Genomic DNA, 17,375 nt, shown 5'->3' on the forward strand with positions numbered 1-17,375 from the left:
TGATAGTATATATAAGTGACCCTAAAAATTCCACCAGAGAACTCCTAAGCCTGATAAACAGCTTTGGTGAAGTAGCTGGATATAAAATTAACTCAAACAAATCAATGGCCTTTCTCTACACAAAGAATAAACAGGCTGAGAAAGAAATTAGGGAAACAACACCCTTCTCAATAGTCACAAATAATATAAAATATCTTGGCGTGACTCTAACTAAGGAAGTGAAAGATCTGTATAATAAAAACTTCAAGTCTCTGAAGAAAGAAATTATAGAAGATCTCAGAAGATGGAAAGATCTCCCATGCTCATGGATTGGCAGGATCAACATTGTAAAAATGGCTATCTTGCCAAAAGCAATCTACAGATTCAATGCAATCCCCATCAAAATACCAAATCAATTCTTCAACGAATTAGAAAGTGCAATCTGCAAATTCATCTGGAATAACAAAAAACCTAGGATAGCAAAAACTCTTCTCAAGGATAAAAGAACCTCTGGTGGAATCACCATGCCTCACCTAAAGTTTTACTACAGAGCAATTATGATAAAAACTGCATGGTACTGGTATAGTGACAGACAAATAGACCAATGGAATAGAATTGAAGACCCAGAAATGAACCCACACACCTACGGTCACTTGATCTTCGACAAGGGAGCTAAAAGCATCCAGTGGAAGAAAGACAGCATTTTCAACAAATGGTGCTGGCACAACTGGTTGTTAACATGTAGAAGAATGCGAATCGATCCATTCCTATCTCCTTGTACTAAGGTCAAGTCTAAGTGGATCAAGGAACTTCACATAAAACCAGAGACACTGAAACTTATAGAGGAGAAAGTGGGGAAAAGCCTTGAAGATATGGGCACAGGGGAAAAATTCCTGAATAGAACAGTAATGGCTTGTGCTGTAAGATCGAGAATTGACAAGTGGGACCTCATGAAACTACAAAGCTTCTGCAAGGCTAAAGACACCATCAATAAGACAAAAAAACCACCAACAGATTGGGAAAGGATCTTCACCTATCCTAAATCAGATAAGGGACTAATATCCAATATATATAAAGAACTCAAGAAGGTGGACTCCAGAAAGTCAAATAACCCCATTAAAAAATGGGGCTCAGAACTGAACAAAGAATTCTCACCTGAGGAATACCGAATGGCAGAGAAGCACCTGAAAAAATGTTCAACATCCTTAATCATCAGGGAAATGCAAATCAAAACAACCCTGAGATTCCACCTCACACCAGTCAGAATGGCTAAGATCAAAAATTCAGGTGACAGCAGATGCTGGCGAGGATGTGGAGAAAGAGGAACACTCCTCCATTGTTGGTGGGATTGCAAGCTTGTACAACCACTCTGGAAATCAGTCTGGCGGTTCCTCAGAAAATTGGACATAGTACTACCGGAGGATCCAGCAATACCTCTCCTGGGCATATATCCAGAAGATGTCCCAACCGGTAAAAAGGACACATGCTCCACTATGTTCATAGCAGCCCTATTTATAATAGCCAGAAGCTGGAAAGAACCCAGATGTCCCTCAACAGAGGAATGGATACAGAAATTATGGTACATTTACACAATGGAGTACTACTCAGCTATTAAAAAGAATGAATTTATGAAATTCCTAGCCAAATGGATGGACCTGGAGGGCATCATCTTGAGTGAAGTAACACAATCACAAAAGAACTCACACAATATGTATTCACTGATAAGTGGATATTAGCCCAAAACTTAGGATACCCAAGATATAAGATACAATTTGCTAAACACATGAAACTCAAGAAGAATGAAGACCAAAGTGTGGACACTGTGCACCTTCTTAGAATTGGGAACAAAACACCCAGGGAAGGAGTTACAGAGACAAAGTTCGTAGCTGTGATGAAAGGATGGACCATTTAGAGACTGCCGTATCCAGGGATCCATCCCATAATCAGCTTCTAAACGCTGACACCATTGCATACACTAGCAAGATTTTGCTGAAAGGACCCAAATATAGCTGTCTCTTGTGAGACGATGCCGGGGCCTAGCAAACACAGGAGTGGATGTTCACAGTCAGTTATTGGATGTATCACAGGGCTCCCAATGGAGAAGCTAGAGAAAGTACCCAAGGAGCTAAAGGGATCTGCAACCCTATTGTTGGAACAACATGATGTACTAACCAGAACCCCGGAGCTCTTGTCTCTAGCTGCATATGTATCGAAAGATGGCCTAGTCGGCCATCACTGGAAAGAGAGGCCCATTGGACTTGCAAACTTTATATGCCCCAATATAGGGGAATGCCAGGGCCAAAAGAATGGGAAGGGGTGGGTAGGGAAGTGGGGGGCGCTATGGGGGACTTTTGGGATAGCATTGGAAATGTAATTGAGGAAAATATGTAATAAAAATATTAAAAATTAAAAAAAAAGAAAAAAAAAGAAAATGGAAAATGCAAAAAGATCATTAAAAAAAAGAGAAAATAAAAGTTTCTGTTTCTGTCTAAAAAAAAAAGAATCATGTGTGAATGGCTTTTGAGTCAGTTCCCTGCTCTGCCCTGGACTCTTTGCTGGGCTTCCTGTTGTCTTCTCTCCTATGGCCAAAGCATCTCTGGCCCAGCTCCTCCCTTCTCTACAAATGGAAACTCCTTCATGTTTTCCTAGTTCTGAATGATTCATTCTGTCAGAGCACTGAGCTAACTGCCCCTGTCTTTTCACTACTTAACTTGGACTTTCCCATGAAAAAATATTTTATACATGTACATATATCCATATATATATATATATATATATATATATATGCACACACACACACATATATACACACACACACACACATACACACACACATATATACACCATATATGTCATATATACGTATATATGTCATTGCTAAGTCTTGTCAGTTCCATTCCCATCTCCCACCTTTTTGTTCTCCTTTATGGCTTGTGTTCTAGTGTAGCTGCTTGCCTCTTTCTGTGAAGTCACTGGTCCACTGCCACCAGATCCAGCTTTATAAAGCAGGAGTTGGATCAAACCATCTTGTCCAATTCGGTTGTGCCTGGGGCATCTCTGTCTGCCACAGCCCACTTCATCTGATCCCAGCACCTGCTGTTTTCCTGTCTCCACCGCCTTGCTGGCTGTAGCCCAGATGGACCCCTCCCTCCTCCTCATCTCTCCCCACCTGTATTTGATCTGTCCTTCACAGGGCCCATTGTGGAAGCATCACCTCTAATCTCATTCTCGGCCAGAGCTGATCTCCTCTTCGGGGTTCTCACTGATACCCGTCTCCTAGCATTAATCGCTTCTGCCTCGTGAGATGATTATTTTCTCTGTTATCGGGATGTTAATGGCAAGAATTACATATTCTGTATTTTTTGTGGTACCAAATGCACTGCCTTGTACTTAGCAAGTGCTAAATAAACATTTATTAAAGCAAAATGATGTGATTGTTTTAAAGACTTTAGTTTTTAATGATATGTCTATGGGGGCAGGATCATGCCCCCATAGGAATGTGGTGCCTGAAGAGGCAAGAAGCAGCTTAGGGTTCCCCTGGAGCTAGGGTTATGGGCAGTTGTGTGACACCCAGTGTGGGTGCTGGGAACCAGATTCCAGTCTCTAATCTGAGCCATCTCTCCAACCCATCTTCATTTTTGAATAGTATGACTTTGAAGTAAATTTGACATTCCCCATTGAGAGTCCCTTGAGAATGCTGATGGAGTTCTTAATGGGAACAGGCCGCTTTAGGGACTCCTGGTACTGCCCAGTTCTTCAGTGCACCGATAAGGATAGCCACGGCTGTGCTGTCTTCCCATCTATAATCGGAGCCTTCATTAAAGGGTGACTTCAGAGTTACTGAGTAGCTCGGAACTGGCTGCTGTGTCAAGGTTAGGATGCCCTGAGCCAAAAGAAGCACTGAGTCCTGATAGAGTAGAACTCTCAGGAAACTCACCCCGATAAGCAGTTCCTGGGGAGGCAGGCATGCTACTACCATTGCAGCCAGCAGACATGGCCCCTGGGATCCCAGCTGTGACACGTAGTACTGTATAGAGGCAGAGTCTCTGTGTATCTTAGAGTTTATTAGCCAACAAAACAAAACAAAACCCCAAAACCCTGGTCCTTAAGGATCATTGGATAGAAATGCCTTCAAAATCAGAAATGATGAGACTTTGTATTAATCCAGTCCAGGTTATTCCCAAGAAGGTGATGGCCTGAGTGAGTGGACAGGTACCTTCTGAGAGAGGGAAGACAAGGTGTGTCAGCCCGGTGACTAACAGAACTGGGAAGTGGGTGTGGATAGCATGACTGTTGGTGGCTACAGCAGTTACAGACGACATTAGACCTTTTCAGGAGCAAAGTTTGTCCTTTAAACCACTTTAAAATTATTTGCATTTCTAGTTCCTGTTTACAATTGGGTAACTGTAGTTTTTGTAAGTTGTACCATTTTATGTTCATTAATATAAAGGATTCCGTGGATAAGTAAATATCCCGTGTGTAAGGTATTGGCTGGAGTGAAATTCAACTGAAATACTGGGCATTTCCTCACCTAAAATGTAATTTTATAAAAGAGAAGACTTCCAGGAAGAGGTCATTGGATCAGTTTTTTAAAGTAGGGGCAGGTCCCTCCAGATGCTAAATAGTATACTCCTATCCATGACTTGTTAGTAACCAAGTGTCCGATCCCAGCTTTGAGATGTTAACATGTTTAAGCAAGCTGGGGAAAGCGCCTTGCTAGTGTTGCTCGTTCGTTACATATTTGTGTAATCTAGCTTTCTCTCAAGTGTAGTGAGCCGCCTTTCCTTTTGTTAGTTAGGGCCTGTCTTAGGGTTTTACTGCTGTGAACAGACACCATGACCAAGGCAACTCTTATAAGGACAACATTTAATTGGGGCTGGCTTACAGGTACTTTATCATCAAGGTGGGAATGTGGCAGCATCCAGGCAGGCGTGGTGCAAGAGGAGCTGAGAGTTCTACATCTTCATTTGAAAGCTGCTAGCAGAATACTGACTTCCAGGCAGCTAGGATGAGGGTCTTAAAGCCCATGCCTACAGAGACACACCTACTCCAACAGTGTCACACCTCCAAATAGTGCCACTCCCTGGGCCAAGCATATTGAAACCATGATATTCCACTCGTTGGCCCCCATAGGCTTGTTCAAACACATGAGGCTATGGGTGCCATACCTAAACATAGCATAATTAAAAAGTACATTTAGTCCAACTTCCAAAGTCCCCATAGTCTATAGCAGTCTCAACAATGTTAAAAGGCCAAAGTTCAAAGTCCCTTCTGAGATCCATCCTATCACTTAGCTGTAATCCCTGAATCAAGACAGGAAACCAGCTGGGCAAACTGCAAATTCTGCATCTCCATGTCAAAGCGGTCTTCAGATCTCCACTCCTTTTTCATCTTTGTTGACTGCAACAAACTTCTTTCTCCTGGGCTGGTTCCACTCCCTGTTAGCAGCTTTCCTCAGCAAATATCCTATGGCTCTGGCATCTCAAAAGTCTTGGGGTCTCCAAGGCAGCTTCAATGTTACAGCTTCTTGTTTCAATGTCTGGGATCCACACATGATCTTCTGTGCTCCTCCAAAGGGCTTTCGTCACTTCTCCAGCTCTGTCCTCTGTAGCACTCTAAGCTCAGGTTGATCCACTCCACTGCTGCTGCTGTTCTTGGTGATCATCTCACAGTACTGGCATCTCCAATATGCTGGGGTCTTCTGGTGCAACTAGGCTTCACCAATAAATAGCTTCTCATAGGCTCTCTTCACGGTTTCAACTGCAACTGAGACTGGATCTTCACCATGGCTTTTCATGGCCTCTCACGGTGCCAAGCCTCAGCTGCTCTTCATGACCCCTTCATGCCTTCAAAACCAGGACCACCTGGGTGACTCTTACACATTACCAAGTCCAGCTGCAGCATGAGGTACAACCTTGGCTGTATCTGGAACACAGCTTCTTTGTGCTTGAGAAAACACTTCTCAGAAGATCTCACCTCAGTAATGCTGGTCTATCAATCATCACTATCTTAGCTCCAGCTAACCAGCATCCATTGCCCCAGTAGTCCGTGCTAGTTTAGCTCCAGCTAACCAGCATCGATTGCCCCAGTAGTCCATTCTAGTTTAGCTCCAGCTAACCAGCATCGATTGCCCCAGTAGTCATTGCTAGTTTAGCTCCCGCTAACCAGCATCGATTGCCCCAGTAGTCCGTGCTAGTTTAGCTCTCGCTAACCAGCATCGATTGGCCCAGCAGTCCGTGCTAGTTTAGCTCACGCTAACCAGCATCAATTGCCCCAGTAGTCCGTGCTAGTTTAGCTGCAGCTCACCAGCACCAATTGCCCCAGTAGTCCGTGCTAGTTTAGCTCCAGCTAACCAGCATCGATTGCCCCAGCAGTCCGTGCTAGTTTAGCTCACGCTAACCAGCATCAATTGCCCCAGTAGTCCGTGCTAGTTTAGCTGCAGCTAACCAGCACCAATTGCCCCAGTAGTCCGTGCTAGTTTAGCTCCAGCTAACCAGAACCGATTGCCCCAGTAGTCCATGCTAGTTTAGCTCCAGCTAACCTGCATCGATTGCCCCAGTAGTCCGTTCTAGTTTTCACTCTAAAACCAGGGCCACATGGCTGAAGCTTCTGTGTTCTGCTGGTTTCTGGGGCTGGAACATGGCCCCCTTATTCTATTACCAGATTTCTGTTTTCTGACTCCCTCTCTACCTAAACTTGGCTTTCCTGGAACTTGCTCTGTAGATTGGACCTTGAACTGAGAGATCTGCATGGCTGTCTTCTGTAATGCTGGTATTAAAGGCATAGACCATCATGCCTGGATTTAAGCTTTTTTTCACCTAGAACCTGCTTTGTCCCAGGCTGGCCATGAACTCAGAGGTCTGTTTGGCTTTGTCTCCTGGGATTAAAGGTATATGTTCCCATGCCTGGGTCTAAATTTAGATGGGTAGGATCTTGCCCCAAAGTCCCTTACTCTGTTATCTACTAGAATATAGCATTCAGTTCCATTTCACTTCCTGGTGCCCCTTTAATAATTGGACCATATGTTTTATGATTTTTCCCTTACAACCTTGTTTATAACACTCTTCATGAGACCTAACCAAAGTCTCTGCTGGGCCTTTTTTGAGACTTCTTTTGTTCAATGTAATTAATATAAACCTTTTTACCTTAGACTCAGGCAGACTCTTCAGACAAGGGCCAAAAGCAGCCACATCTTCACCAAATACCACAAAAACGGTCTCTAGGCCACATTCTGAAGCTCACCACTGAAACCTCTTGGGCCAGGTCCGCACAGGTCAAATCACTCTCAGCAACAAAGTCTTCCATATTCCCACTAGGACAGCCCATTGAGCCCCACTTAAAGCATTCCACTGCTTTCCAAACCCAAACTCCCCAAATCCGCATTCCTCCAAACAAAAGCATGGTCAGGCCTATCACGGCAATACCCCAGACTCTGGTACCAACTTCAGTCTTAGGGTTTTACTGCTGTGACAGACACCATGACTAAGGCAACTCTTATAAGGACAACATTTAATTGGGGCTGGCTTACAGGTTCAGAGGTTCAGTCCATTATCATCAAGACAGGAGCACGGCAGCAGCCAGACAGGCATGGTGCAGGAGGAGCTGAGAGTTCTACATCTTGAGCGGGAAGGCTGCTAGCAGAATACTGACTTCCAGGCAGCTAGGATGAGGGTCTTAAAGGCCACACTCACAGTGACACACCTAGTCAAACAAGGCCACACCTTCTAATAGTGCCACTCCCTGGGCTGAGCATTTACAAACCATAACAGTGGGAAAGCACATTGCTAGTGTTGGTCTTTCGTTACATATTTGTATAATGTAGATGTACTTTTGCTAGTTAGGGCCCTTTTGACATTGATGCCAAAATAGTATCCATCAAGCCGTTAGCCTCCCTATGCTCAAGGCTAACATAATGCTAGATGGTCACGTTTTGTCATGAAATGCCTCACATTTCATAAATTCCACCTTTAGTTGTGCATGTCAAAGCACTGTCAAGGGGAGGCACTCATAGCACATACCTGTAGTCATAACACCCATGGGGCAGAGGCAAGAAGGTTACAGACAGAACAGCCTCAGTTCTAAGTTGGAGACCAGACTGGACTATGTGAGACCCTGTTTCTAAAAAAACAAAAAGCACAAAGACAAAATAAAGCATTGTTTTGCCGGCTTTGCTTGGGTTTTCAAACTTCCATCCAAAAGTGGGCTGTTGCAACACCCCAGGATCAAGAAGTGGTCCTTCTCAAAAGAGCCCCTCCCTATGACCCAGGTCAGCCCAAATTCTGCTCATTCCCCTGCTTTGACAAGATCCCAACATCTCATAATACTTTACTAAACACATGCCCTGTCTTAGGCATGTACCTAGGTCTTACTCAGCGACACATGAGTGCCAGTTCCAGCTGGCATCTATCCAAGAGGAGGACTTGTTAATTCAGCTCAAATGAAACCATCTGTGCTCAAGGAAAGAGAGCAATGAACTTCAGTACCGTTTATCATGGGCATCTTTATTCATCACACCAGATTCACTTGGATAAGATGGTCCCTTCCACAGCACCGTGGGCTTGCCGACTCGTCGACCACTAAGCAACTGGCACAAAAATAGCATGTTTCTGTTTTTATTTTTCTTGAACAATATCACTGGCACCTAACGTGTCCAAAGGATAGACTCGGGAGTTGTGCTGAGACCACCTCTCTCCCGTGTCGTCGACTGGGTAAAGATGGTGGGACTCGTCGGCATGGTGCGAATTGAAGAAATTCGACTCCTGGGCCAATGGCGTCGCGTTTGTAGAGTTGTCTTGAACCTGAATTGAAGAGCTGCTGTCTGATTTGCCACAGGTGGTACTGAAAGGGATGGCACAAAACACGAGATCTGAGGGCAGCAGGTGGCACTCATTGGATGGCCTGGTGATCACAAACCTGTGAGGTGAAACCAAGGATGGATTCTGAGACTGCAGTTTAGAAAGCGTAGCTACAGCAACACCCCACATAAAGAGGGCGTTTTCCTTTCTGCATCGGTGCACAACAATAGGAGAGGCACTGGAGGAGACAGCAGGGGCTTGACCTTCATCTCCCTGCAATAGGCCCACCTTGCATAGCATCGGAACTCTCTGCAGGCGGCTGTTATCATTATTTTCATGAGAGGAATGAGACTGTATCTGGGATAGCTCACCTCTGTGGGGTTTTCTTACCCTCGGTTTATCTGCTTTCAGTATATATACTGAACTTTCAACCAGCACCGTTCTGACCACTGAGGCAAAGTGTGGTACAAGGTAGAGAGACCTTGTCCAATGGCAGACACCTGCCCCACAGGCACAAGGCCCAACCATAAAACTGCAGACAGACAGACAAAAGCAAGCTTAGTACTTGATGGTGGAAAAGCTCCTTTGACCAAAGGAACTGAAGGATACAGTTTACTCTTTACAATGTGCTAGTGTTCCAGATTATATATATATATATATATATATATATATATATATATATATGATCTTAGCCTGATGTGTATGTCACAGAAATTTCACACAGAATGCAAGCCTGGCCAAAGACGTAAGTACTAAAACACCCAAATTTTTAAGCTAAATTAATCTGCAAGAAAACCTACAGCCTGGACCTCCCTGAGAAGGCTGTAGGAAGCAAGACACCTCAACAAGATATCAAGTTTGCAGCCAGTCTCAACCGGTATGAAGTAATAGCCAGGACTCAGGACCAAAAAATAGGCAGTCTGACCTTGCATGACTTACCTGCTGTTCTTCACGGCTATCCAGCTGGTAGTCTACGAATGATCTACCACCAGTTGTCTGTGGGCCTGATCACTTCTAAATGACACTTAGCACAACTGTACTCTTCTCTCCTCCATCTCTCTCTTTACTGCATCTCTCCTCCATCTCTCTCTGCATTGTGGCCCTTCTCCATCTCTCTCTGCACTGTGTCCCTCCTCCATATCTCTCTGCACTGCATCCCTCCTCCATCTCTCTGCACTGTATGCCTCCACCATCTATTTATACACTGCGTCCCTCCTCAATCTCTCTCTTCACTGCATCCTTCCTCCACCTCTCTCTGCACTGTATCCCTCCTCCATCTCTCTCTGCACTGCATCCCTCCTCCATCTCTCTGCACTGTGCCCCTCCTCCATCTCTCTGCACTGTGCCCCTCCTCCATCTCTCTCTGCACTGTGCCCCTCCTCCATCTCGCTGCACTGTGTCCCTCCTCCATCTCTCTCTGCACTGTATGCCTCCACCATCTATCTCTACACTGCGTCCCTCCTCAATTTCTCTCTTCACTGCATCCTTCCTCCACCTCTCTCTGCACTGTATCCCTCCTCCATCTCTCTGCACTGTGCCCCTCCTCCATCTATCTGCACTGTGTACCTCTTCCATCTCTCTCTGCACTGTGCCCCTCCTCCATCTATCTGCACTGTGTACCTCTTCCATCTCTCTCTGCACTGTGTCCCTCCTCTATCTATCTGCACTGTGTACCTCTTCCATCTCTCTCTGCACTGTGTCCCTCCTCTATCTCTCTCTGCACTGTGTTCTTCCTCCATCTCTCCCGGCACTATGTCCCTCCTCCATCACTCTGCACTGCGTCCCTCCTCCATCTCTCTCTGCACTGTGTCCCTCCTCCATCTCTCTCTGCACTGCATCCCTCCTCCATCTCTCTCTGCACTGCATCCCTCCTCCATCTCTCTCTGAACTGCATCTCTCCTCCATCTCTCTCTGCCCTGCATCCCTCCTCCATCACTCTCTGGACAGCATAGCTCCTCCATCTCTCTCTGCACTGTGTTCTTCCTCGATCTCTCTCTGCACTGTGTCCCTCCTCTATCTCTCTCTGCACTGTGTTCTTCCTCCATCTCTCCCGACACTGTGTCCCTCCTCCATCACTCTGCACTGCGTCCCTCCTCCATCTCTCTCTGCACTGTGTCCCTCCTCCATCTCTCTCTGCACTGCATCCCTCCTCCATCTCTCTCTGAACTGCATCTCTCCTCCATCTCTCTCTGCCCTGCATCCCTCCTCCATCACTCTCTGGACAGCATAGCTCCTCCATCTCTCTCTGCACTGTGTTCTTCCTCGATCTCTCTCTGCACTGTGTCCCTCCTCTATCTCTCTCTGCACTGTGTCCCTCCTCCATCTCTCTCTGCACTGCATCCCTCCTCCATCTCTCTCTGAACTGCATCCCTCCTCCATCACTCTCTGGACAGCATAGCTCCTCCATCTCTCTCTGCACTGTGTTCTTCCTCGATCTCTCTCTGCACTTTGTCCCTCCTCTATTCTCTCTGCACTGCACCCATCACCATCTCTCTGCACTATGTTCTTCTTCCATCTCTCTGTACTGCATCGCTCCTCCATCTCTCTGCACTGCATACCTCCTCCATCTCTTTCTGCACTGTATCCCTCCTCCATCTCTCTCTGCACTGCATCCCTCCTCCATCTCTCTGCACTGTGTCCTTTCTTCATCTCTCTGCACTGTGTCCCTCCTCCATCACTCAGCACTGTGTCCCTCCTCCATCTCTCTCTGCACTGCATCCCTCCTCCATCTCTTTGCATTGTGTCCCTTCTCCATCTCTCTCTGCACTGCATCCCTCCACCATTTCTCTCTGCACTGTATTCCTCCTCCATCTCTCTGCACTGTGTTCTTCCTCGATCTCTCTCTGCACTTTGTCCCTCCTCTATTCTCTCTGCACTGCACCCATCACCATCTCTCTGCACTATGTTCTTCTTCCATCTCTCTGCACTGCATCCCTCCACCATCTCTCTCTGTATTGTATCCCTACTCCATCTCTCTCTGCACTGTGTCCTTCCTCCATCTCTCAATACACTGCATCCCTCCTCCATCTCTCTCTTCACTGTGTTCTTCCTCCATCTCTCTCTGCCCTGCATCTCTCCACCATCTCTCTCTGTATTGTATCCCTACTCCATCTCTCTCTGCACTGTGTCCCTCCTCTATCTCTCTCTGCACTGCATCCCTCCTCCATCTCTCTCTGCACTGCATCCCTCCTCCATCTCTCTGCACCATGTCCCTCCTCCATATCTTTCTGCACTGCATCCCTCCACCATCTCTCTGCACCATGCCCCTCCTCCATCTCTCTCTGCACTGTATCCCTCCACCATCTCTCTCTGTATTGTATCCCTACTCCATCTCTCTCTGCACCGTGTCCCTTCTCCATCTCTCTCTGCAGTGTGCCTCTCCTCCATCTCTCTCTGCACTGCATCCCTCCTCCATCTCTCTCTGCACTGTTTCCCTCCTCCATCTCTCTGCACTGCATCCCTCCTCCATCCCTTTCTGCATTGTATCTCTCCTCCATCTCTCTCTGCACTGTATCCCTCCTCTATCTCCCTCTTCACTGTATTTTCCCATCATCCTTCTCTTAATTCTTCCTCCCCTCCCCTTCTTTCCTTTCCTCACTTGAGCCCACTACTTGGAGCAATTTTATTTGTCCTCTGCCTGGAATGGGCTCCACCAACTCATGTCTACTCTTTCATATTTTTCTGTCTCCCAGTCTGCTAATTGCTCTCATCCCCACAGTGACCATCCTGGTTTAGAACTGCATGGCTGTGCTGTTCTGGACTCATGCTCTTTGCTTTTGCTCCTTTGCCTTTGATCTAGATAGATATCCTCTCTTTCCTACAGCAAAGAGAATGACATCCATTAAATAAAATTGGAGTCTGAACAAAGTATGCTGATGATTTAAGAACATGCAAACCATACTGACTAGAGGGAGCATCTGTGAACATTCTCAGTGAGTCCAGCAGAAACCCAGAGCATCTCCCTAAGAGGCAGCAGCTTCATGAATGGAGGTAAGCATAAAATAAAACAAAACAAGTAAAACTCTCTTGTTGAAAGGCTACAATTAGTTTTCAGTAGGGAGAGACTCTCCATTCTCCTTTCAAGGTCAGTGTTCTGATCACATGGTTCCTGCCGTTTAGACCCCGCCTTCCTTAGAGCTATGTTATCAGCCTAACTCTTTGCTTCCTCTATGCAATGGCTGATCTGGAGCTCTGGGTGCGGCTTTCAGTGAGATGGCGTGGTCTTGGTTCTCACACTTAAAAGGTGGCTCGCACCTTTCAAACCATCATACTCCCCTTTTGTGTTCTTGGCTGGGTTCCTCTTCATCCATCAAGCGGTATAAGCCGACACATAGGATCCCAAAATTATCCAATGAGCCACAGAACAGCTGTCCAAAGGTTTTTCTTGGCTGGGAAGAGAACAGAAGAGCAGGTGTTTGCTAAGGGCTTTAATCAAACAGTTGCAAGAACTTACGTGAGTTTTGTCTGCCTGATACCTAGAGGACCTGGAAACTTTTCATCTGCTTGTGGTAGCAACGTAACGTGGGCAGTTTTAGAAGTTTATGATTGGTTTATATCCCTTCAGCATTCTGTTTTTTCCAGAGCCTCTGGTGGGTGTAGTCACACATGCTCATGCACATTACTTTACTGTTGATATTTTGGCCGCCATTAAGAATTATTAATAAGGGCTGGTGAGATGGCTCAGTGGTTAAGAGCACTGACTGCTCTTTCAGAGGTCCTGAGTTCAAATCCCAGCAACCACATAGTGGCTCACAACCATCTGTAATGAGATCTGATGCCCTCTTCTGGTGTGTCTGAAGACAGCTACAGTGTACTTACATATAATAAATAAATAAAACTAGATTATTAAAAAAAAGAATTATTAATAAGCAGCAGGTTCAAAAATTCACTTTTTGGGAAACTCAAGCCCCTGGGTTCTAAAACTATGGCCAGCGCGGTCACAATTCAAAGGCAGTGGCAAAGAGGTTAGATACATCCAGAAAGCTAAATAGCAGTTCAGTTCTGTGACTCCTCAGGGAAAGTTCAAGATCTCTAAAGACAGAAATACAGGACAGTCGGCTGTTGTCCTGCTACAACAGGAGGTGCCTGTAGCAGCTTCCTGGGCCTATCCCTCACTCACTAGTCAACTGCAGGTGAGGATCCCAGAATCACATGAATGCAGATGGCATTTGCATCTGGAATTCACAGGCACAGTACACACAGAGGGCCTGCCCATTTGGGCAGTGTGTGTTGAGCCATGTGCAGAGCAGAGATCTAAAGAGCAGACTTCTTTGAAGGGGGCTCAGCTGATAACCAGTGCGTCTACTCTACGAACGATGTCCCCTTGTTCTGCTGTGTCCTGACTGTGACACTGGATAGCCAGATGCAGGGTCAATCAAAACTAAGACAAAAAGCAAAATGTGGAGGAACAGATTGCTTGTGATGTGACTTCACTCTACTCTGGTTCCTGAATGAAGAGATAACTCATTGGAAGTTGTCCAACATGTTACCTTGTTATAGTCCCCATTTACCAGCTGCCTGGGCTAAGAGAGCATCAGCATGGTCTACTGAACCCGTGTCATTCTTAGACCCAGCCACAGAGTTCCGCCTGATTCCAGCTAGCCTGGACAGATTTTTTTTTAATTTAAAGATTTATTTATTTATTTATTTATTTATTTATTGTGAGTACCTTGCTATCTTTAGATGCATCACATCCTATTATAGATTATAGATGGTTGTGAGCTACCATGTGGTTGCTGGGAATTGAACTTGGGACCTCTGGAAGAGCAGTCAGTGCTCCTAACCACTGAGCCATCTCTCTAGCCCCAACCAGAATTCTTTAGCTTTTTAGGTATTGAAGCATTAGTGAGAACCAGGACCACACTCCTTAGCTGGAGCCCTGCTGTGACATGGTTGAAACTGTGACATCCTCAGGTAAGCCTTTAAAGGTTTGGGTTTTTTTTGTTTTGTTTGTTTGTTTTGGTCTGTTAAATGAAATTAGTTACTTAACTCGTGCCACCCCTGGACAGATTAAACACAAAAGACTAAAATAGATACAGAGAAGATCTGGGACTTCTAGATCCTAGAAGGCTGAGGTCAAGGGGACTAGATATGACAACTCATTACTGCATTGTCTCATGACAAGTTGAAAGGGCAAGAGATGTCCTGGGCAAGAAAGAAGGGAGAAGGAAGCCAAGGCCACCTTCAACTGAAAACCTACTCCTGCTAGTGACACCTAGTCCATTATGGTCCATCAACTAACCATCTGTAATAGGCTCACCCTTCAACACGGTTGCATGAGTTTCCGACATGGGATCTATAGGGGACACATTCAGACATAGTGTTGGGCCTCTCAGATGCTGCTTGCATCCTCAGCTGGAGGGTAGAGAAAGCAACTGCATCCTCTACCTCTTGAGATTGTCCCAGAGAATAAACCCAACTGATAAAAACATACTGTGCGCAGGCGCTCTGAAGTTATAGTGCTATATTGTGTAAAGTATTTCCCAACTATTATTTCTGGGCTGTCAAGTTATCTATGAACCCAATAAACCTGTTTCCAGAAGCACAGAGGGATAAGGATGTAGGAAAATGCTTTACGAAGAGTAGAACTCACATTAATGTCTGATAGAACGGTTTGGTCTAAAGAGAGGAGTCCCAGCTTACACCGCGTCCTCCCAGACTTGATTGCCGCATAGTCATCAGTTGTCTTATAGGACTTCTCCTTAACCAAATAGTGTTCCATCTCAGAGCTTATGCCTCCAGTCACTAGCATCTGAAGTAATTCCACGACATGGTAGTTGTAGAAGGACTGGAAAGTAAGGGCAAGCCATGTGTGAAATTACAAGGGCCAACACATGAATTGTACAGGCATTGGGACATGGAGATTCAGTGAGCATCACCATGTGAAATGGTCCTGATGGTGCAGAACACTGATTTTCATTGTCGCTATCAAAATCGACTGCAAGTTGGAAGTTTGGGTATGGAGGTGGATTAGTCAAAGCAGGGAGAACAAAACAGTGGAGTGGGTCTCGTTCCTATGGAGTAGACACTAAGAAATGAGCCATGAAGCTGACGTCCCAGAGTTCTCTCCCTCTGTACATGACAAGCTATTAATACCCTACAGATCATCAATGTACATTTTTGAAATGTATATATAAATAATGAGACAGCTTTTTCCTGGAATTTGCCCTGACATTTTTTTTTTTGTCAATTATTCTTGAGGCCTTTTGGATGTGAATCTACTAATATTCCTCTGAATAGTGCCCTATTTAAAGCTACACAGTGGTGTTACTCATAGGCACAAGGGGTTCCCATAGTCCTTTTCAGCACAGAAACAGTTATAGCTGTAAGATAAGTGGGGTTGTAGAATCTTTGGTGTCTTAGTCATTGTTGTATTGCTGTGAAGAGACACCATGATCAAGCCAATGCATGTCAAAGGAAGCACTTAATTGTGGGCTGGCTTACAGTTTCAGAGGTTAGTCCATTATCATCATGGTAGGGAGCATGGTGACACACAGGCAGACATGGTGCTGGAGGAGCTGAGAGTTCTACATCCTGACCCATAGGCAGATAGAAAGATGTAGGGCCCACCCCCAGTGACACACTTCCTTCAGCAAGGCTATACCTACTAATCCTTTTAATCCTTTCAAATGGTGCCACTCCTTGGTGACTAAACACTCAAATATATGAGCCTATGAGGGTTACTCTTATTCGAACCAGACATTTTCCATCCACGAATCCAAAAGAGTAAATGGGGACAAGCTCTCATACTAAAACAAGCTTGAGTCTAGACAGTTTGAGGGTCTGATGTGTCTCCGTAAATTGCCTTCTCCGGAATCTCTGCCACAATCTTTCTTACATAGTAGGTTTTCTCAAGCTGGCTGAATGTGGATTTTCTAAGAGTTTTATTTATTGTTTATTTTTTAGGTTGTCAGGACATAGGAATGGGTTTTATAATGGTATCTGTGTGTGTATGTGTCTTTATATATATATAGATATAGATATATAGATATAGATATAGATATAGATAGATAGATAGATATAGATATTTGCTCCCCTGTCCTCCCATCCCACCTCTCCTCCCATGCACCTTCATTATCCAGCTGGTTCCCTTTCTCCCCCAGTTAGTCCTTAATTTCCTATTACGTATTCTACTACTCTGTACATTCCCCAAAGCCCTTAAATATCATTCTCCCCTCTCATGATTGTTTCATGACCTAAACATACACACACACACACACACACACCTCTTTAGGTTTTGCATATGGTATTTGTCTTTCTGCATTTGCCTTATTCCACTTAACACATAAGTGCACATATTGTCCTGTAAAAGCCATTACTTCATTTTTCTTTATGACTGCATAAAAAAAAAATTCCATTGTGCTTATGTGCCACGCTGTGTTCATTCATTGGTATGTTGATAAGTATTTGGCTGGTTTTGTTTTTCAACTGTTGTGAATAGCACAACTAGAAAAATGGATGTGTATTTCTATAGTGTATTGGCTTGGAGTCCGTTGAATATATGAGTTCCTTAAGTTTGTATGATCTTTGAGTCTGAAAATTGGTGTGTGATGTTTTTATTTGTGTGTGTGTGTGTGTGTGTGTGTGTGTGTGTGTGTGTGT

General features: G+C 45.0%; 1 protein-coding gene across 1 annotated transcript in view; it reads right to left on the bottom strand.

Annotated features, from left to right (window-relative positions):
* Positions 1-13,039: 13,039 nt before the first annotated feature.
* Positions 13,040-17,375, bottom strand: part of Kcnu1 (potassium calcium-activated channel subfamily U member 1) — an 83,901-nt gene continuing 79,565 nt past the window's right edge. Inside the window, exons 25-26 of the mRNA XM_085843490.1 lie at positions 15,367-15,561; positions 13,040-13,162 (exon numbers count right to left, since the gene is read on the bottom strand). Of these exons, the coding sequence (XP_085699616.1) occupies positions 13,040-13,162; positions 15,367-15,561 (318 nt within the window). The remainder of the gene's footprint in view (positions 13,163-15,366; positions 15,562-17,375) is intronic.

This window comes from Mus caroli, unplaced genomic scaffold (assembly GCF_978045245.1).
Source record: "Mus caroli unplaced genomic scaffold, Mus_caroli_1 scaffold_10, whole genome shotgun sequence".
In the NCBI taxonomy this organism is placed as follows: domain Eukaryota; kingdom Metazoa; phylum Chordata; class Mammalia; order Rodentia; family Muridae; genus Mus; species Mus caroli.